The sequence below is a fragment of the Mytilus galloprovincialis genome, chromosome 8 (assembly GCF_965363235.1).
Source record: "Mytilus galloprovincialis chromosome 8, xbMytGall1.hap1.1, whole genome shotgun sequence".
Classification (NCBI taxonomy): domain Eukaryota; kingdom Metazoa; phylum Mollusca; class Bivalvia; order Mytilida; family Mytilidae; genus Mytilus; species Mytilus galloprovincialis.
In genome coordinates this window covers 87,861,366-87,885,361 of record NC_134845.1, presented here as the reverse complement: position 1 = coordinate 87,885,361, position 23,996 = coordinate 87,861,366, and the positions used below count along the sequence as shown (strand labels likewise).

The window sequence follows — 23,996 nt, the reverse complement described above, 5'->3', positions numbered from 1 at the left end:
TCGGCCCAGTGGTGTAAATAGTTATCAAAATTACCAGGATTATAATTTTATATAATTTTTTTTTTATTCGGCGCAAAACTGGGGAAGGACTCGGTAAAACTTCGCCCTTCTCCAGTTTCTCAGAATAATGTAAAAAAGACTATATTTTCCTGACATTGATCTTATATTGTATATATATCGTCAATAGAAAGACATATCGTTCTTAGAGAAAAAAAACTCCATATACAGATATTAAGAAATGGAATAAAAACCATTTAGGAGTAGGTCGTCCGGTAAGACTCCATTTTGGCCAAAAAATATAGCAGTTTTACAAAATTGTTAAAATGTAAACTTTTAGTTATTTATTGGATAGACGAATGCTTCTGATACATAAATATGGGCTGTTTTTTTTTACAATACAATGCACATATATCGGATATTAGCACCATTAAATCATGCTAAATTACTGAAATCTTCAGAATTATAGCATTTGAGTTAAATTTTAGACGGTGTCTGTGTAAATCGAAAGTGGTCGCATTCGTGGTCATCATAAATATTGAAATGTAAGTTGTATTTGATGATAATACATAACATATACAAAGGTTAAGGATGAACACGGATGAGGCCACTTTTATTTTTGACAAAAACCAGCTGAAAAATGTCTTTCATATCTGAGCTTGAATCGGATCGTTTTTAATGACAAAATTAGTTAAATTCTTTCACATAAATTAATTGAATCAAATGAAATAGACACTTAAGTGTTTAAAAAGTGGTCAAAATCTTTCGTCAGATGAACCTGAAATTTGAGACCAAAATCGGTCCTTACTGGACCTACTCCTTTGGTAAATAACTTCTCGAATTCCTTTTCTCGAAGGGGACTATTACATGGTGGGCTGTAACAACTTAATGCTGATGTCAGATTAATGTACAGGTAACACAACTTTTTATCTAGAATGTCTGAAATATAAAGGTTGCTTTTATTTGAAAAATTATTGTATTGTCATTGATTTGATAAAGGTAAGTTCAATTTTTCAATAAAGTTATTTATGTCTTATTCTTTGTATGATGGTGCTTCTCTTAACGAACACCAGAACGGTTATCAATATGACAAATAAACCAACGCCTATTCCGACACCGATTGAAATTGTCTTTGAACTTCTCTCAGCGCCAATTGAATTGTGTGTCGATTTATTTGTGTCTTCAAGCGAATGCCTTTTCCGTCCAAAATCAACTGTATCAGTATCTGAAAAATATTATAAGTTAATCAAAATAATATAACATAGTGGTCAATATTTCAATAAAAACAGCATACACATATAAAATAGACGTACACTTACATGTGTTATCACACTATTGCGTTTACCTTATCTGTCCTTGAAAATAACCAAGACGGGAAGTATACATATAAAACTTACATACGTGTTTTTTCTTTGCATAAGCTTTAATAACCATGTAACTTTTTGTACTTTTCGTACTTTTTTGTATGGAAGCAGATAGGATGTACTATTATTTGGTGGCATTACATCTAGCAAAAAATGTTTAGTAAGAGAGGTAAATTGGATCTAAACTGTTCCTACATATCTAAACCAATCTTTATTTAGTCAGTTTCAGTTTTTCAATTGAATAAACTCATTATTCATACCAGAGTTGAAGTTTTGTATTCGCGCCAGATGCGTGTTTCGTCTTCAAAAGAGTCATCAGTGCCGATCGAATAAAAAAAGTCAAAAGGCAAAATAACGTTCGGAGTTGAAGAGAAATGAGGATCATTTATTCCTAAAAGTTTGGCAAAGTACAGCTTAGGTAATGTATTCCTGAAGTAGAAAAACCTAGTAAGTATTTCAAGACGGTGACGTTTTGTGAACAGTTAATGGCATCCGATATATGGTAAAAACAAATCACTAGTCCGTAATAACTTTTCCTGAGATGTTTCTCACTTGGATCACAAACAGAGGGTGGTATTTACAATTCACATGATTTTATTTCCTATTGAAAATAAACTGATCAAGTTTCAAAATTATCCATTGTGGCCTAATCAGTTCTGTCCAAGCAAGACATCTGAACAGTTCCAAACCTATCGACGGCAAGTAATCTGAAAATTGATTGACAGGCTGATCATTACTTGAAAATGTATTATTAAATCATTCCTGATTATGTTAAGATCAATATGACCGAATTATCTTTCTTTTGCTACTTAAGGGCATACGATTAAGTTTTAGTGGAGGTAATGACGTTGCTATCGTACTGTTATTTTCGCGACGTCAAACTGTGACCTATCGGGAAAAGTTGCAGTTTTCAACCGATTGTATTATTCAAACTGATTCAACTTGAAAACGAGTTTAAAGACCCCTCTTTTTTGAAACGACATTTAATTTGATTAGGTATTTAGATTATGTCTACCACTTTGCATGAAAACGTCGATAGTGCAATTGTTTTATATTTGATAAATATACAGCCAAAAATTAGTTTTTTTGTCTACAATCATGAACATCGATAATTCTGTACATTTCACATATGACTTATTCTCGAGTTAACTTATTATGTATATTATAACATATGTATTATATTTATATAGTAATTTTATAAATTATTGATTGTCAAATTATCATGACGTGGTCACAGAATTAACTCAAAATAGCATTTCAATACCGTTATAATTATGGTAGTTGTTTGGACTAATATTGTAAATTGTCAAAACTCGTTCCATATAACTATGAATTTCAAAATTACATATACGTCACTTTTTATTGTGTCCTATGATATCGTTAAAGGAAGATGTTCATAGTATTCTGTAGTTTACCCGTTTTAATGTTCTATCATATTACAATGTATTGTTTATTTTTTGCGTTTCTCTGTGCGTTTGTTTGAACTGTTTCCCTGTCAATAAGTGTAGTCATTCTATCGATTTCTTTTAACATAGCTAGACTTCTCGCTTTCATCATGGTTATCTATTAAACCAGGTTCATCCCACCATTTTCCCTACATTTAACACGTTCTGTACCAAGTCGAGAATATGGCAGTGTTTATCAAATAGTCCGTTTCTATGCATGTGCTCGCCATGGTTTATGTTAGCAGATTTTTTGCGTGCTTCGACAGTAGTATATTTTCTTCGACAAATACAATAAAAAGTGTAAACTCTATGAACGCAAACTGGTTTTATTTAATGACGGGATTCATTTTAAAAAGTCTTTATTTTTTTTAGATTACAAAATCACATTTTATATCAATTTTTCATCAAATGTATTCGTTTCAAAGAATTCACTCATAGCTCATAATTAGGAATGTCAACTTGTTATCGAATACTCGAGTATCGCTCGGTAATACCGATATCGATTGCCAAATGATAGTCGACTAATCGGTTTCATATTAAAATGGTCTTGCTTTCTTCAGCTAAACAAAACATATTTGTATTGAGAGCGGCTCACAGAAAATTTAATATTAATCAAAATTAATTTCCATTCGAGTGTTTTCGTTTAACTGTCATTTAAATTTCCTCTAAAAAGATATTGGATATATGAAGAAGAGTACTTTTCAAAGGCTTACAATTTTCCCTATCTCTGTACCGTTAGAGCATACATTTTCATTAGCAGGACTGTAAACACCTTACAAAGTTGAGATATCGCCTCTTCCTAGAAAAAACTAACACGATCTTTTTCAAACAATGATGAGTCATCATAAGTTTTTACCTAGCGAGTACTTGAGTATCGCTCGGTAAATCCAACGAATAATCGATTAGTAAATGTTAACCGAGTTGAAATTTCCTACTTAAAATATATTAAAAGATTATAAAATTTTAGATGGGTTTATGGAAAACACAGTCAGCGTAAAATGAAGTGAAAAGGTTATCTAATGTGACAGGGAAAACGATATTTTTATACCTTTGTAGTATTACAGGATAATATTCAGATATGATATATTTGGTAAAGTCGTGTTACACAATGAACATGTCGGAATATGAAGTGAATGTCAACCCGGGTATCAAACAAATCAAGCATAACAATGAATTATAAACTATCGATATATTAATTTTCAATCGAAGGCGAGAGCATCTCATTTGTTTTGTTTCATAGAAATATTGATGTTAATGCAAGTCAGTATGCAAAACTAAAACAGTAAAATGCATAACAAATTCAACTTAAAATAGACAAGAAGAAGCTCTTAAGTCACGGATAACATGAATTGCAATTATGATGTAGAACATAGTAAACAAAGAAGAGACGGTTTATATATATTTTCCAAACTTGTATCTGAATCCCATATTTGAATTTCTTGTAATATTGTAATAGACTATTGTTGTCATTTTTGTCGGGCCATTGTCGACTTTTGCAGAAAAAGCTAGACATAGTTTTCCTACATTCCGTCGTCGACTACATAGTTTGCGACGTAGTTGGCATCGGCCACAAAAATTCACTCTGTTGTTAATTTTTTTTAAATTTTAATAACTTTCTTAAACTATCCTTGATTTCTAACAAACTTGGACAGAAGCTTGTTTATGATCAAATGATAGTATCCAGAAATAAGTTTTGTAAAAAACAAGAATGTGTCTTAAGTACACGGATGACCAATCCGCACTATCATTTTCTATGTTCATTGGACCGTAAAAATGGGGTAAAATCTCTAATTTGCCATTAAAATTAGAAAGATCATATCATTGGGAACATATATACTAAGTTTCAAGTCGATTGGACTTCAACTTCACCAATAACTACCTCGACCAAAAACTTAAACCTACCTCAACCAAAAACTGTAACCTGAAGCGGGACGAACGGATGGAAGGACGGACGGACGAACAAACAGGGGGACGCACAAAGCAGAAAACATAATGCCCATAAATGGGGCATAAAAATCTGTTTTTTCAGTATTTTACTTATAAATGGAGTTTGTTTTTCTTCCAGGAAACACTATATTCACTAAGGTTAAAGGTTTTTAAAATTTTAATATCTTTTTTAAACTTTTTTGGATTTTTACTAAACTTGACCAGAAGCTTGTTTATAAACATAAGATAGTATCCAAATATAAATATAGATATAAATAAATCGAACTCGTGCTATTGCAATTTTCTAGGTCTGTTTAATTTTATATTATTTGATTAAAACAATGTGTTTATCATCGTTTTTACCTGTTTAAGAATGATTTTTTTTTATGGATCGAATCAGTTTATCACATTTTTTTACCTTTGTTTTACTTCAATATTGACATTCTTTGAATCAAAATGTGTTTATCAATTGATGTAAGCTCCCTTTCGATTTTTACAAATTTCAGATTTTTCGTTTCCATGTTGTAAATTTCTATGCTAAAAAAAGGGTGGATTTTCCAGTTTTCGGACAATCACTCATTAACACTTTCACAAAATTTTATGAAACTTTGGTGACTTATTTATATCTGTTGACTTTAGCTACCTTTCAATTTTGATAAATTTCAGATTTTACGATTTTCAGTCATGTATTTTTATACTTAAAAAGGGGAATTTTTCCAGTTTTAGACAATAACTCAAAACCACTTTCACTAATTTTGACTTTGGTGAATTGTTTATATGTATTGATGTAAGATCCCTTTTGATTTGTATAAATTTTAAATGTTACATATTTGGTGTAATGCAATGTTATTCTTAAAAAAAATGAGAATTTTTTCCCACTCAGATTTGATGCTGTACAGATGTGGAATATTTCTTCTTGAAAAAAAATGTCGGAAACGGCCAAAGAAATGTATTTGTTGAAATCATTTTCAGATAATAAATCAAAAATGCTTTCAGCAGTTTATGATGCAACTATGGTGACTTGTTTATAGCTATTGAACTAAGTACCCTTTTGTTTTTTTATATAATTTCTGATTTGATGTTGTACAGTATTGGAATTTTTTCTTCTTGAAAAAAAATGTCGGAAACGGCCAAGGAAATTTTTGTGTTGAAAAACATCATTTAAAGCACATAGACAAGCTACAAAAGGGCAACGGGCGTATCATACGCTTATAACGAAGCTCTTTAATTATTTATCTCGTAGTTTGTGCCCCTTTGAGTAACATTAATTGCTGAGAAGCCTGGAATAAAAATTATCATATACACCGTTTTATACATTTGTTTAATTAAATCACTGTAAGTTGTGTGAATATATTTCAAAATACAATATACTAGCAATTAAACAATACTACATACATATTCTCAAATATAACTGTTTAAATACCTTTATAGTTTCGATTTGTTTCTGTACAATGCTCTCTTAACGGACGCTTTGGGGGATAGACCAAACCATGGAAAATAATTTTGGCGCTTTGTACTGTACCTATTTAAGAAGAAAAATATAACCGTCTGTCATGTCTGTATACAATTCAACATATATCAACTTTAATTCCGGTTCGAACAAACGGAATAAGAGCAAACAAATATTGAACTTTTCAACCTTTAGCAGAAGGAAATATTTTACCAAGGTCATAGAATATTGATCAAGAAAGTATTACAAATGCAAGTGTGTCTGAACGTGAAATTCATAAGAGATATGATTAATTCCTAGAAAATGATAGTTAATAATAAATTTCAGAATCGCAATGAGTTTAAATAAAAGAACACATTATGATATGCGCACTAGGATACATGTAGCTACATATCTTGTCAATGAACTATCAAAACTAACCGGTTTGAAGTAATTAAGTGCAATGGCAATTTTATAAAAAAAAAAATGGAACAAAAAAGTTTATTGGATTCCTGATGTCATAATCAATGAATGAAGGAGTTCCGATGTAAAAAAATCTTGAGAGTAATAGTTTTATTATTTTGTATTACATAAACTTAGGTTGACGTATTAGTTTTCTAACTGATTTTGTCATCAGGATATTTCAATGAATTCATTCAAAAGGCTAATGTATGTATCTAATGAGTGGATATGTATATAAGTCGTACGGAAAGAAAACAAAGCAGAAATGTGTTAGATATTGTATTGACTTGAAACTAAGGTGCTTAACAAACAAAAAACAGTAGACATATGTCCACATATTTCAGAAAAAAAACTGATAAAGATGAAAATATGTTGTATTGTATACATATGATGCATGATTGTTTTTATTTGTTGTTTTTCATGTTATTGGCTTTGGACTAGCTGTAAATACTGCGAGTATTCTTAGATCTTTAACTAGTATTTCAATTTCAAGTGGATGTATAAGCACCCGTCCAAGTTCATTTTGAGTTGGTTTTTGTTAGATGTATTTGTATCCATCTGTTAAGTTCAGCCTTTTTCAATTTATTTTACAACGTACTCTTATCTTGAACTGTTAAACCGCTTTCACAGGTTAGCTCCACCCTTTTCGTATTTACAAATGTATATTGCCATATAAACTGTAAAAAGTAATTTCGTGACAAGTTCAAATGCATATTTCCAAGAATGTGTTAAAAAAAGGTAAACCAAACGCATATTTCTTTTGACTACACATGTTTTAGATTGAGATTAGACAAAAAAGAATCGAATTTCAGTTATAAACTTTTCAAAAAAGATAAAGTGATATTTTTATATTAATATAAGTGCTTTGTGGTATGAGCTTAGCTGGGCATATTTGCTGCTTTTTTATCAAAATTATTTAATCTTGATTTTATAATGTATAACACATGTGAAAGCTGAAACTGAATAAACAAAAAGTTCTTTTGTAAATTGCTCTAAACAAATGTTGCGTGATTCAGCGCTTTAATAACTGCAATACATGTGTATCACTGTAACATTTATAGTTGTAAAAATGTTGAAATACTGTTTCAAGAAGAATTACTACACGATGCATCATTTCCATGTTTGAACTCAACATGCATCTCAATAGTAGTATCGAGTGTTGGTGTATAAAAGCTAAGGTATTTAAAAAATTAACTTAACATTCTGGACTCCAAAACAAAACAAATAAGATAAAGATAAGTATTGTACAACTGTTTACTTTATTCAAATATGCCTTTTTTATTAGACGATCTTTGTTTCTTGCACTTAATTTATGATGACATATGTTTATATATTATGTAAATTATTTTGTTTATGCTTTTCAGATTATACTATATAATATCCAGGAACGTGTCATCGAATACCCGAAAGATTGGGCATATTAAGAGATCAAACATGTTACATGTAAAACTTACCACAGTATGGAATATTGCAAGACTCAAACAATCTATATTGAACATTTGTATAGCACCATGGACCCCGTGAGTCATTATTATGATTACGGCAATAATTATGAAATTGATCATATTGATATCGGGGTGGCCAAAGCTGACATCTGCGACCTGTCTTCGTTGTACTAACTGATCCATTGTAGTTGACACCGTATTTATCAAGTGTACAATTGTATCCTTTAAAGTAAAATACAAAAAAAAAAGTATATATACTATTTTAATTCGACAAATACATGAATAATGATTCATTGATTGATGAAAGTTTGCTTTATGTGCATCAATGCATGTAAAGGATGAAATGATAATTGACAACATGTCATATAAATAAAAAGATTCAGTATGATAGCGAATGAGGTAATATCCACAAGAGATCAAATGACACAGAAATTATTAACTATAGCTGACTGTACGGCCTCCAACAATGAGGAACGCCCATATCGCAAAGTCAGCAATAAACGACTCCGAATGACAATTGTAAAAAAATTCAAATGATAAAACTAACGGCTTAATTTATGTACAAAAAATGAACGAAAAACACATATGTAACACATAAACAAACGAAAACCACTAGATTACAGACTCATGACTCGGGACAGGTACATACATACGGAATAAACATTTTAGTTAGATCCCAACCCTCACCTTATCTGGGACATTTGTGTAACAGTGCAACATAAGAACGAACATTTTAATTATGACCATCTGAATAATGTATGAAATTAACAGCAATGCATACAAGTTAAAGAACATGACTAAAATTAATAATACTATTTCCTCTTTCGACTAAAGGGCACCGATGGTAGTGTATATGTTACACGATCAAAGGGATACATGTATTCATTTAGTTATACAAAACAATAACTTACTTTAAAGAAAGAAAATAGATAAAAAAAAATGAACTAAAGAAGATTTTTTTAAGATGTTTTCTCTTTGTTAAAGAAAAACTATTTCGACATAAGAATTGCAGCAAGCACTGTTTTGAAGTAGACCAAGCAAATTCAGTTTTGTGTTTGTTTTATACATGTAAATCACAGCCATAAAACACTCTGAGTTTCACTTAACTACCTGCACGCACAGGTCAGAAAAAGTGTCGAAACAAATATTGAACAGTGATAATGTCAAAATCAGGTAAACCGGTCATAATTTATTATGGTGATTATTACTAGTTGATACTCTAATTTGTGGGAATTTAATGTAATAACAAGCTTGTTGTTATATTTGATGCGAAATATACACCTAGTTTACTAAGAAAACAACGTAAATAAAGGCAACAGTAGTATACCGCTGTTCAAAACTCGTAAATCCATTGACAAGAAACAAAATCAGGGTAACAAACTTAAACTGAGGGAAACGCATTAAATATAAGAGGAGAACAACGACGCAACATTAAAATCTAACACACACAGAAACGGACTAAGCATTAGACAAAATACGATGAGAATAACAAATACAACATCTAAACCAAATGCACGAATTTGGGATAGAAAAGTTCCGTGACACGTCTTATAGTAATGTGAATTCACACTCAAACACAAGAGAAAACAAATGACACAACGGAAACACAACGTTAAAATGTATCACACCCAGAAACGAACTACAATATAACAATGGCTATATTCCTGACTTGGCACAGGACATTTTTAAAGAAAAAAATGGCGGGTTGAACCTGGTTTTGTGGCATGCCGAACCTCGAACTTTAATGGCACATAATATAACAGGACTAAAATACAAATAAATAGGAGAACATATTAGACAAAGAAACACAAGAATAATTGAAAACAAAAGGCATTAGTTTAAAAATTCAATACGCCAGAAACGCGCCTCGTCCACACAAGACTTACCAGTGACGCCCAAATATAAAAGTTCGAAAGGCAAAACAAGTACAAAGTTGAACCGCACTGAGGATCAAAAGTTCAAAAAAGTTGTGCCAAATAGGGTTTTCTGCTTGGGATAAGAACATCCTTATTGTTAAGAACAATTTATGCTATTGCAAACAGTCAAATTTACATCTACTAACCTCTATCAAATGAATATAAAAGATATAAAACTGAAGTATTAACTAATTACAGAAAACAAAACCCGGATACATTACATAAACCAACACAAAAAAATGGACGCATCCGACTTAGTCAAGGCCTCAACGCAAAAAGTTAAAAATAAAAGTGACGTCACACACGAAGAAATGAAAAGGCACAAATGTTACGTCACATTTGAAATTCTGAAACAGCACAAAAATGACGTCACATTAGAATGACTAAAACTATATCTCAAAAATAAGATAGAATTAGGATTGATTTAAGATTATATTTGAACTAAATACTGATATTACATTTAATAACAATACACATTGCTATACTTATCAATAGCAAACTAAGGTAGCAATTAACTATATTATATAGCTATGTCCGGTTTGTTTTGAATCTAACTTCAAACGTGAAACATCGTACAGATTACGTTGAACAAAATCAAATCTAAAAAATGAAGCGGTGATTAATTTCCTTTACCATAACGCATGAATATAATAGAAAAGACGTCAACACATTTGACAAAATCTGATGAGAATTTCAAATATAACATCAAACTAAATACATGAATTTGGGATAGATGAGTACCGTAACAAGTCTTATAGTAATGCGAATTCACACTCAGCAAAATAGTCACAATAAAAAATTCCAGCATTTTGGTAATATCATCTTCAATATATTTTCTTGAAGATTCAGTGTTATTATTCACAATATATAATATGTTGTAACCCAAATCAAGAAATGTGTATCTACGATTCCCATTTTTATAGAAAAGACTAAGATGGTGAAGTCGATCTTTCAACTGAGCATGGGGAATAGTAGTGTATAGCGTAGAAAAATCACCAGTCTTTATGTTGCTTCAAAATTGCAAAGATTGTGATAGAAGATTAAGCTGTAGATCTTTCGAAATTTTGAGAATCCACTTCTGGTTAACAGCACTGGTAGAATATATCTCATCACAATAGTTTTGAAGCCCATCTTTAACTGTAGAGAGAATAGTTGTCAGTACTTTAGAAAGATGTTTAGTCGAACATTTTGAAGACCCAGCTATGTATCGTTCTTTATATGGAGTTTTGTGTAATTTAGGTATCCAGTATAATGAAGGTAAATTTTCTTCATTTTCTTTGATGTTGATACCAAAAGAAAGAAGGACAGATTTATGATTTAAAATTATTTTAGACATACTCGTATCGATAGACTTCTACTAAAAAGATTGAAAGACTTAAACATAAAGTACTGATAAAAAGTGGGCGTTTATATTTGCTTCTGATAAGTCACAAGCTGTACCTTTTTTGGTCTAAAAACACAATCAGATATTAAGGCAATACATTCTTAAAACAAATCATATTTTCATGGCATAAAATCAAATTTAAAAGTGTAATCGTCAACGCCTATAGATACAATCATTACCCGCCATACAAATTCACACTTAATCAAATGTTTCACTAGATAAAAAGCCATAATTGATAATCTTAAAGATAAGACGACTATTCTAAGACAGCAAAAACAGTTTACATCATGTCATCTCACAATATGAATTTCTCATATATGTGCTACATAAACGGTAACTTTTAATGTATATTTGCTACACAACAATTTACGGTCATGATTTCTAAATCGGTTTATCTAAAGACGGCATGACTTGTGATAGTTCACGCACATGGCAATATAAAGTGCATGTATTAATTCGGTTACAAGGCATATTTATCTTAGCAACAATAGCACTCCTAACAATATTAAAAATGCACGATCTGGTAAATATTAACGGAATATTTATAAGGTCAGATTGTTTATTTTCGATACTGCTGTTTTATGTTTTAATTTACAGATTTCTGATTGTCTCTCATTTAAACTCTTCGTCAGTTTATACATACAATTAGTACACAGTGCGACGTCATTGTTCACCGATAATTATTGTTATGATAGTCTTCTAGCAGAAATTATCACTAGATCGAACTCTAGGCTGCACCAGTACCGATGAACTTGATTTGTCACTATATTATTATTTAATTTACAAAATAAATTCATGTAATCTTCATTTCCACCTCAAACGTAGTTTCTCATATTGATTTAGGATATCCGTTGCCAGGTTGCAATTCAACATAACATAATTCTAAACAAGTTTTAATTTGCATTTTTTATTTATAGTATCTTTTTAATTTTAATGATTGATTTGCGTCTATTTTCCGGTGCACAGAGACCCTTATTTCATTGGTCGATTATGACAGAACCCAGAATCTTGCTTTGTCCATTATACATGTACATTTTGACTTCAATTACCGTCTTCTCCCTTATAATTGAATTTCTTAACTAGACAAACAGTTAAATTTATATCTTACCGGGTACATATGCTTTCCTGTTAGTTTCAAATTTCCAGTTACCATGTGGGTTTTGCCCCCAGAACTGAACACTAACAACGGTTATGTTTAGCAAGTCAGAATCATCAAGTATTCTTCCTGGAATAATTTTAGATTTGAAGTTTGTTGGCGGTGATAACATGTTAATTGTAGAATGACCAATGCCAGGAGCATCAATAATCAATGTTACTTCAACATGCTCCAAATATGTTATATCACAGTCTCCTTTGACTTGAAATACAATTTGAAGAAAACGCGGTAACCTGTGAAAAAAAATATTGATTTACGATATTCCTTTTTAGTGGTATGCATTAATATTCAGCAAACATTTTTTTTCGGCTAGCGTATGTACAAATGTTTAATGCCGTGTTAACTTCAAACAGTAAGTTTTAACAAGTTCATATGCATATTTCTAGAATGTGTTTAAAATAAATAAACCAAAAGCATATTTCTTCTGTAATCTGAGTGAACATGTTACAGATAGAGATTGAACAAACTAGAATTAAATTTACAGTTATCCAATCTCTTCAATTACGATAAAGTGATATTTTACATTAAATTATACATTCAGTGCCTTAACTAAGATATGTATATACGTGTTTTTTGCCTCATACTGTAAAGATATGAATGGCAGATGTCTTTTGCAAAGTATACACTGGTATTGGAAATCGGGTACATTGAAATATTTTTTGTTTATAGCATGTGAATTTAATTGGTTTATACTTATAGGAATTTTTGTTGGCATTATATGCGAATAGCAGTATTTACTCTGTTAATGAAACAAAATGGTGGACATTGGTACTGTCTAATACTAAGTACTAAGTGTTTATATTCACAAAGGAAAGGAAAAAGAATAATATCAGCTTTGTGTTGGCTTGCATTTAAGTTTAAGGATGTTTGCTCCTCTATTTTTTGAATTTTTGCCAATTTTTTGGAATTCTCTGGTTTTATCCATGTTTTGCCATTAAAAGTTTTGCCCACTAACCCCTGCCTTCCTTTTCATAATTTTATTACAAAAAGTTTAAAAAGCCATATTTCAAAATCTTAGAGAATCCTTTTTTTTTCATAGTTTTGTTTTTGAAACAATGTTAAATGTATGAAAAATCTGAAAGAATTATTTCCCGCCAATTTTCAATGGCTTATATCTCGAAAAAAGCAACATCATCAAAGATGCATATGAAGGAGACAGTCAAAGCTACATGTATACGTAAATAAAATGACAACACCATGACTAAAATGAAAAAGACAAACAAACAAATCTGACTGTTTTAATTTACACTAAATCCATCGGATGTTGGTTTGTACGGATTGATAATTTAGTCTTAGATGCTTGATTTTTTTATTAGTTGTTATTGGCTTTGAACTAGCTGTCAGTTAACTGCGAGTACTTTCATATATGTTCCTAGTATCTTTTAAATGTTGGGATGTACAAGTGCCTGTCCAGGTCCACTTGTATTTTTGTCCATCTGATGAGTTAAGCTTTTTTCAACTGATTTTTATGTTGTGCTGTTATACCACTGTCCCAGGTCAGGAAGTGGGTCGGATTCCCGCTAACATGTTTTACCAAGTCAGAAGCCTGCAACTCAGTGGTTGTCGTTTGTTTATGTGTTGCATATTTGTTTTTTGTTCATTTTTTGTACATAAATAAGTCGTTAGTTTTTTCGTTTGAATTATTTTAAAGTGTCATTTCGGGGCCTTTTACACCTGACTTTCTTGTTTATAATTAGTATACAAAACACAGCATTGAAAACTAAAGACTGAGCAATTGTCGAAACTACCAAAAACAAGGAGTTAATTAAGGTGATCCTGCTCCACATGTGAAGTGTCGGTTATGTAAGTACAGGCTATCGTTTTACAAAGAATCGTACGATTTACGTTTACGATTAAACTAACGTTAAGCGTAAGATTTTACCTACGAGTGTTTCACAAAGATGCATACTCAAGAGACAACCTACCGTGCGCTGCCTATCTATCTATACTATTAAACGAGAAGACCTCATTTTGTGTGTCGCTTCTCTTAATTTCACGATGAATTAATCATCATGCCTCTGTGTTCTATAGGTAACTTGCATAGTCGTATTTGTCATCCATTCTTAAGATTAATCAGATTGAGTTATTTTTGGAATAAAACGACAAAAAATGAGTCCGGATATTGATTCCGTCATCAGACTGACTTTTAGTCATAGATAAAACTTCCGGTTTTAAACATGCATAAGAACAACCAATCGTATGATAGATAACAAAAATAAAAAATAAATGAGCCAATCAGAGCATTCTCCATATCATGGTGTTTAGATCGCAAGAACCACAACTATTATACCTCCTTATAAGAGAGGATACAAGAATGTGTTCAAATTAGTACACGGATGCCACATCGGCACTATATTTACTAAGTTTCGAGTTGATTGGACTTCAACTTCATTAAAAACTACCTCGACCAAAAACTTTAATCTGAAGAGGGACAGACGGACGGACGAACGAACGAACGAGTGCACGGATGCACAGACTAGAAAACATAATGCCCATAAATGGGGTATACAAATTTATTGTTGACAGTGAAAGTAGTGATTTGAGGCAAGACCTTTTTCGGGACGTCGGGATCAGGTGTTTTTAAGCTCGGGATTTGAAGATTGATCCTTACGGGATGCGGGAATATATTTTTCGATTTCGGTATTTCGGGATATGAATTTCTTTAAATTCTGAATCTTGGGAATTCATGTTTTTAAGCTCGGGATTTCGGGATCCTGACCCCTCCGACCACACCTCAGATTAGCCTTGGTCGGTCTTACTCATTTATACAAAATTGATATCCTAGCATTGCCATGTTAATAAGGCGCTTAAAAGAAAAAGCACTGATGGATTGTCATAGAAGCATATTTTATTACACTAATAATGGTCTATGTATAAGCAGTTACATTTATTTCAGCGGTGCAAATTTTTAAGTTAAATTTAACTTTAAGCAAAAGATGCATTGTAGCAAAGGAGAAGACTTATTGTGGTCTGAGGCCAGAAACACGAAAACAATTGAATTTAACAGAAAGGAAACAAATATCACACTTCTAAATTTAATCATTGTCAAATTGATCCCTATTGTAGTATTTTAATCAGTAAGACTTTCTAAGATAACAATACGAATACTAAAAATCTGGACTTGAAATAAGGCGTAAAGGTACAGTTTTCAATTTGTTAGCGGGCATGACGTAAAACAGCGAATCAAAGAATTCAACTTTATTTATAACTAATATAGGACAATGCTGTTGATTAAAAAATACTCCATTCTAGGACCTTGTGTTTTTCAATTAATTAATTTTACCAATAAGTTCCATGTCGACGGGTTCACACAGAACGAATTTGAAAGCAGAGAAAACTGTATCTTATAATCGGCATGACTTTATCAGATGACAATACCAATACTCAAATAAGGCTTACGCATAGTTATATTTATATACTTTAATTCAGTAACGGACCCGCGATATCACGGGTGTGTTCTAGTACAATAAAAAAATTGTAATATTTTGACACATAGAAAATGTTTTCGCTCGGCATAGCCAGAAATTAGTAGTGCTTTTGCTAATTAATATTCATAATATGTAAATGAGAATTGTACCACGTGCTAAAAGTTTGAACTGGACAGGCTTGATATCATTAATTTTTTTAAAACACGGATATTTTAAGTTGCCCGTCACAGGGTCATTATTTACTCTTTTATATCACTCTGACATTTTCGTAAAGTTGTCAGGCTGTCAAAATCAAAACAATGAACGCGAATTAAGTGAATTTTTCGAGTTTTCGTGAGTTTATAATATAAATAGGCGCATTTTAACTTTACGTGGGAACCTAGAGTTCAACAACTACACATACAAGGTTTGGACTAGCTTATTCTTTGGACATTTAAGTTTCAAATGTCACCCCAGCAACCTGTTTTTCTAATGGACTTGTTAGCCAATTTTCAACACAAAGTTTGCAAATTTGACGTTTCAGCCGTTTAAGCCTGTATTTTACAATCCAATGGTAAAAGCCTCTCGCTTCGATTTTTAAAATAGCTCAGAAACCTTGATTTTTGAAACAATAGTCATTATGTTTCGTTTAAATGGTGTATATTGTTGTGTATATTTATTTTCTGCCCCGGCAACCTGTCTATCAAGATTAAAACAGACATTTTTTCAAAATTCCTGATCATTTTAATATAGTTTCCGTGACCCGTATATCCCACTTCTTTAATATATTATTCAAATAAGCAAAGTGGCGTTGATTTTTGGATATGGGCTCATTTCTTAATTAAGATCCCAAATTCTAACTTTCAACAAGATCTTGACTTCGAGGAGATTACATGCATCTGAAGCTGAAATGGAGTGAAGGTAATCGTCAATGAGACATAATAATAATTTTGTATTTTGAATGAGAGTTGAATTTATTTTCTTTCATCAAGGTGGGAACTTAAAAAAATAAAGAAATTCCAATGTTTACTCCCATCCACTTAAAGGCTTAAAAATAAGAATCTCGTCTTCTTAAAAAAAAAAATAGAAAATGAATAAACATATTTAGGATTGGAAAATTTAGGATTTTTATGCCTACAATATTCTAAATTTGAAAATGTATATTTATAGACATAAACAATCCCATAATGGCAAAGTGAATAATCATAGTTTTCAAACCTGCAATTATTAGAAAGATCCAAGCAGGTATTGAGTACGGGGTTTAAGCATACATTTTATACCTAAAAAAATGCGAACCTGGTAGAGTAAATAAGTAAATTATATTGAAACTATGGGTTCATACCAATACATTCATGTATTTATAAATGATTGTTTCTCAATTTTTGAACTGTTATTTGTTTTAAAATAATCGTAATATATATACGAAAATGTCTATCAACAAAGAGCATCGTCCTCCGCTGTAGTGTATTACCGCAGGACATGCATTTATAGATGAGAAAAGGGGGAGGGGGTCTTTATAAGGATTGTAATTTAAAAGCTTGACAGTTACATGTATGTATTTATTGTTATCTTCATAAAGTCCGTGTAAAACATGAGCGATAAATGCTGAAGAACTAGTAAATAAGCTTATATAATTTTCTTTTTTTGCTGAGTATTTAGTACACAGTTATGTACAAGCACCGTGATATGACGTACCGACTCCCCTCCTTATCCGGGCTGTGCTAGCTCACTCATTTCTATGTTTTTATGGTCAAATATTTGGACTATTAGAAGCAAGATGCTGCGTTAAATTAAGGGAAAATCAAGTCAAATGTACTGAGAAATACGATTATTTCAGGAATTTAAAGTTTCAGCTACTTATGATTTGGACAATATTACATAAATACATGTATTCTAATGATCCAATGACACTTTTTTTTCTTAAACATAATGTTATGTTGTTGATTTTAACAAATTGTCGACAGGTTAAATCACTACGATTTGACTAACGACAGCTTGTTAACAATCGTAAGTTTACAATCAAACTTACGATAAAATTGTACTTACGATTGTTTGTGAAACGGTCAAAAACTTACGATTTGACGTACGACCGACGTACGATCTAAGATGGTGGTACGATTCTTTGTGAAACGATGGCCAGACCCGTTAATAAGTCTTATTCGGTAGGTCAAAGGAAAAGGAAACGATTGTCTACGTTATTAAAAGATATGATTGGTTTTTAAAGGTCACAGGCTGATAATTTACTACGCCAGACGCGCGTTTCGTCTACATAAGACTCATCAGTGACGATCAGATCGAAATACTTACGAAGCCAAAACTAGGACACAGTTAAAGAACAGTGAGGACTCAAAATTCCAATATGAGTGTTAAATCTATCTTTGTTGTACATTTACAGGTTTTGAAATCTGCACCAAACATTACCTTCTGTATTAATTATAAAAAAAAGAAGATGTGGTATGATTGCTTATGAGACAACTCTCTACAAGAGACCAAATGACACAGACATTAACAACTATATATCATTATACTGCTTAGTCAGCTATAGACGGTCCCGAAATAACAATGTAAAACAATTGAAACGAGAATACTAACGGCCTTATGTATGTACAATACATAAACGATAAAACAAATATGTAACACAGTATACACACGAAAACCACTGAATTACAGGCTCCTGACTTGGGACAGCTACATACATCCAGAATGTGGCGGGGTTGAATATGTTGGCGGGATCCAAACCCTCCCTATTACCTGTGACAGTGGTATCATAGTACAACATTAGAACGAACTATACAAATCAGTTGAAAGGGCTTTACTCATCAGATGGATACAAATTCAAATATTACAAATACAAGTGGACGTGGCCTGGTACTTGTACATCCCAACAACAAAAAGACCCTAAGTAAAGATCTGAGAGTACTTGCAGTTACTGACAGCTAGTTGAAAGCACGGTTAAAGTTATAAACAGTTACCTATGTCCTCGTCGGCACTTTTTAAAGACTCCAATATTTATTTACTATTTAGGATAAGCATTTTTTAGCAGAACATAAAGTTCTTTTGGCAATAGAGTTGTACTTCATTGTTTTGCTATTTTCCTTTTATAGTTGATGGGTTTCCCTTGGTTACAGTTTCTAACCTGGATTATATATTAACCGAGTACGAAGTCTAATGTTCAATATAATCTTACAGTGAAATATATAATGTATGACTGAGTGAAAGTTATTAATTTTTATATAACATATGTACATCAAAGCGTAAAACGATATTGACTCGATGCTACTATATTACGAAATGATATAGATGCTATGTTATTACTTTTAGTAACATGCTGTCAGTATCATTTCTAACTTAAAGTTAATATGTCAAAATAGTGAAAAAATGCAAAATATATTTTGGAAAACACGTGACCAAATAAACTAATTAGAAAAAAGAACAATCAAAGCAAATGTAATACAAAATATTAGGCACCTTAAATAGTGTTACAATTCCAATTTTTTATGATAATATTCTTTATAAAGCACAAAGGTGTCAGTATTCAACTCAGAAACTTACAAAACCTTTGAATAGACTTATTAAGAAGGGATATAATTACGATACTGTTGTCAAGTCATTAAAGATTGCATATTTTGGCGTTAATATTGAGTCATTGATAAGGTCTTTGCATCGGAACTAAACACATTTATTCTGAAAACAGTTGTTGGCATGACACGGGTTATGTTCTTCTCATATATGTTATGATGGTATGATACTAAACCCCTAACGGGAAGGATTGTGCCTGATGTTCATATGATGAAATCATAATCTTTCAGTCAGTTTAGTTGAAGTCTGGAGCTGGCATGTCAGTTAACTGCTAGTAGTCTGTTGTTATTTATGTATTATTGTCATTTTGTTTATTTTCTTTGGTTACATCTTCTGACATCAGACTCGGATTTCTCTTGAACTGAATTTTAATGTGCGTATTGTTATGCGTTTACTTTACTACATTGGTTAGAGGTATAGGGGGAGGGTTGAGATCTCACAAACATGTTTAACCCCGCCGCATTTTTGCGCCTGTCCCAAGTCAGGAGCCTCTGGCCTTTGTTAGTCTTGTATTATTTTAATTTTAGTTTCTTGTGTACAATTTGGAAATTAGTATGGCGTTCATTATCACTGGACTAGTATATATTTGTTATGGGGCCAGCTGAAGGACGCCTCCGGGTGTGGGAATTTCTCGCTACATTGAAGACCTGTTGGTGACCCTCTGCTGTTGTTTTTTATTTGGGCGGGTTGTTGTCTCTTTGACACATTCCCCATTTCCATTCTCAATTTTATTACAAGCACAGGTACAAAATGTACACGATATTTGTTTTTTTTCAAAATGAAGAAAACAAATATCATTATAATATGTACAATATCATAAAGTAAAAGCTTTGAAAACTGCTATACAGTCCATTCAATGCTAATACGATGCAGGAAAGAATTTCAACGATGACATGTACTCAAATGCATATTTGCATGCTGCAGAATGCACAAAGTATGGACTAAGTCAATATTGATGTGTCACAATAACAATTATAGATTAAAACAGAAATAGTATAGAAGTTTTCAAAATGAATGAAAAGACGGTTAGGTTGTTTGCAAATACTCCAAATAATATAAGATTCTGAAATTTCGGTCACCATCGAATTTATTTAAGTAAAATTATATGTATCATCATGCAGAGTCATTTGAAAATATTTGTACCAAATTTAAGTTTGTGTTTACAGTGTATCTGTAAAAATGTGCGTTTGATTCCTGATTATTCATTTTATTATACTTCACGTAAAAATGCCATACTTTGATTGACTAATAAGGGATGTTTACTCTATCACATGAGTTAGCGGGGGACAATTATTTTTAATGTCACCCTCTCGTCCAGACAAATCAAAGGACAAAGAATTGAATTTACATCAAGTAATTAAAGACAATGCTTAATTAATGTTGTCTCATTGGCAATCATACCACATCTTTTTTATATTAAGTTCAACGTTTTTGACTCAGATTCTGTTATTTGACAGTGAAAATAAAAAAAATAAAACATTTTGCCTCATTACTGTTGATGTTTCAAATACCCGTAACATTGTCATGTACGCGACGTGAAAGAAAACACTTTTAAATACAATTCATCTGTAAAAGATAATAATGGTACGAAATTCAGTATAAAAAATTTAAAGACACATAGATGTGAGGGTGATAGAGCAGATTAATAAACCTCGAAAAAGAATTTTCAATCTTGGCTTCCCTGCGGTTGACAATATTTTTTCTCGGGGTATCAATCTGCTCTCTGAGATATGTGTTATTTACATAATATTGCACCTTTTCACAATTGGTATTAAATCTAAAGCAACTCATTATTGGGCATTGAACTTTCTTTTGAACTTATACGTGATGCAAGAAAAGGTTATTATAAAGATAAGAGGGTATTTTGTCAAACCTAAAAAAAAAAAATATTAATAATTTTTGGACTTAATTTGAAGCCATAGTTACCACTCGATACTGTTATATTATTTCCTTCAGGTAGCTCCTCAGGTGTTTTTTTTATACCCGCTGATTTCAAGTGGTAAGACGGTTGATGAAGTTATGGTGAAAGCAAGCAATTAACATGATTAAGGAAGATAAATTCAAATGATTGAATTAGATTTTATAGGGTGCTTTTTTGTAATGAAGAAAAAAACTTGATGCATAGGAAAACAGATTATTACTTACGAAGCATGGTTAACAGGTAAATCCAACTGACATATTATTTTCTTTCCCACACTTTTCCATTGAATTGCTCTTTCTACCATGGCGTTAACATCTATGAGGCCGAATCCATACTGTGACGAGACTGTTGTATGGAGAAAAGAACAGTATGAACGAATCGATCCTCGTAAATCTATTTAATATCGCCCTGTGACTCTTTCATGTCCTTAAAAACATTCTACTAGTAAAATGTTTATAAAGGTGTTTTATACAAACTAATGAATTGATAAAACAACATAATAAACAAATTTGAAAATACGTGTCAAATACGACACATAGGGACACATTACTATTAAGTAATTTTAAAATACTCGTTCTGCATTCTATCAAGCAAGCTGTATCGTGTTTTTCATTCATATATTTAACTAACGCCCTCTGTTGTTCTTCAACTCTGATGTTAATCAATTAATTCTTGTTGTATTCTAGATTTCTTAGTTCACAGCAATTTGTTTTGATAAGTTTAAGAATAATGAGATAATAAAGGGCGTATATTTTAAGCATACCTTTGAACCCTGCTTCATTACATCGAAAGGGTTCAGCAATATTTTTGAAAGGAAGTGAAGAATTGGCTGTCTGTGAAATTATATGCATGACATCTCTGTATGAAAGAGTTTGACTAAAAAATAAAACAATATGTTAGTCTTATTTTGTATTTGTATTCATATTACCAGTCTGAGTATGGTTATAAGTTCATTACATTAAGTTATATAAATATAAATATATATATATATATGTTAATGTAAGGTTAAATACAGGTATTTGTTCATCATGGTCATGTTATGTCCCTTCATCCTCCAACCCTAACGGAAAGCGGATATCATTCCTGGATTGGTGTGTTGTACAAGTAAAGATTAAACTAATTCAAATGTGATTTTTTTTAAAAAGCTGTCTACATATTTGTTGGAATACTTGTTGTCTATACTAAATTAAGGTAAAATTTTGGTTAAAAAAAAAAACGAAGCCTCGCACCCGTAAAAAGAAAATATACATTGCTCGTCATTTGTTTTAAATCTACATAGCTTAAAAATTGACTTAATCTTCAGTGGCACTTTAAATGATCATATATATGTGCTATACATTTTATTTTGCTGCTTATCGAGAACAATGTTACAATCATATAGTGCAATTCATAAGAATAATTACAAACATTATTGAATATGTAAAAAAGAAGATGTGGTATGATTGCCAATGAGACAACTGTCAACAAGAGACCAAAATGACACAGACCTTAACAACTATAGGTCACCGTACGGCCTTCAACAATGACCAAAGCCCATACTGCATATTTAGCTATACAAGGCCCCGATAAGACAATGTAAAACAATTCAAACGAGAAAACTAACTGCCTTATTTATATAAAAGAATGAAAGAATCGAAGTATATTTCAGTGAATCGTACTCAATATTGATATTTAGGAGCAATAGTAATTTGCTAAAAACTAGTGCACGCATGTTGCAGGTTTTTTGTTTACTGAATTAAGCATAGTTGTTTCGATTATATATATATTGCTTGTCCATACACATTTTTTCCTTTCGCACAAGCAATTACTTGCATATTATACAAAATTGGATTTTGCATTTACCACTACAATCTGGTTAACTGACATTATAGTTAAGCTTATAGCAAGTGAAATGTTATTAGTACAAAGCAAGTGCAATCAGTACAAAAAAAAGCATTCTAACAAACTAATAAATCTAAACTGGACATCTATCATAAAAGTAATAATTTTCAAACAAAGCTAGAAACACATTGCATTAGTTGATATTGTCCTCATATACTTTCAAAATGAATAGAGAACAGTATCTTTCAAATATTTACAGTACTGAAATCCATTATTGTGAATAATGTGTCTCGAAATAGATATCAATTGCAATGTTAATCATGTATTCATCTTCATAGATATATAGAGCATGTACAATTGTATTAAATGTTTATGAAATGTATTGTATCACCTAATAGTTTCAGTACACGCTGTTGCTGATCAGGGGTCGTCCTTTGAAATGTAACATTTTGAAAAACTCTCAGTCTCACAGTTTATATTTCTTTTCAATAATTTCGGAAAGATATTAAACCATCCCCTTTGAAAGAACAGCCCGAACCTAAATGATTGTAAGATTTGACAAGGTATAAGCAAGGCTATATTTAAATATTTGCGTTATGTATTTACTTAGCACTTAGTGTTACTGCTATTGAGCCAGATACGACGGCAGTTGCTGCGGAGTTCATTCCAAAATTTCCAGTTACGTTCATTCCCGCTGTTGTTATCTGCAAGTATTGAGAAATTGTGCATTGACACATTTTTTTA

The 23,996-nt window shown here is 31.6% G+C and overlaps 1 protein-coding gene across 1 annotated transcript in view; it reads right to left on the bottom strand.

Moving 5' to 3' along the window:
* Positions 1-937: 937 nt before the first annotated feature.
* LOC143042756 (endoprotease aex-5-like) overlaps positions 938-23,996 on the bottom strand; it is a 43,235-nt gene continuing 20,176 nt past the window's right edge. The window contains exons 11-17 of the mRNA XM_076215214.1: positions 23,859-23,956; positions 22,195-22,307; positions 21,656-21,776; positions 12,477-12,757; positions 8,078-8,290; positions 6,156-6,254; positions 938-1,222 (exon numbers count right to left, since the gene is read on the bottom strand). Of these exons, the coding sequence (XP_076071329.1) occupies positions 1,020-1,222; positions 6,156-6,254; positions 8,078-8,290; positions 12,477-12,757; positions 21,656-21,776; positions 22,195-22,307; positions 23,859-23,956 (1,128 nt within the window). The 3' untranslated portion in view covers positions 938-1,019. The remainder of the gene's footprint in view (positions 1,223-6,155; positions 6,255-8,077; positions 8,291-12,476; positions 12,758-21,655; positions 21,777-22,194; positions 22,308-23,858; positions 23,957-23,996) is intronic.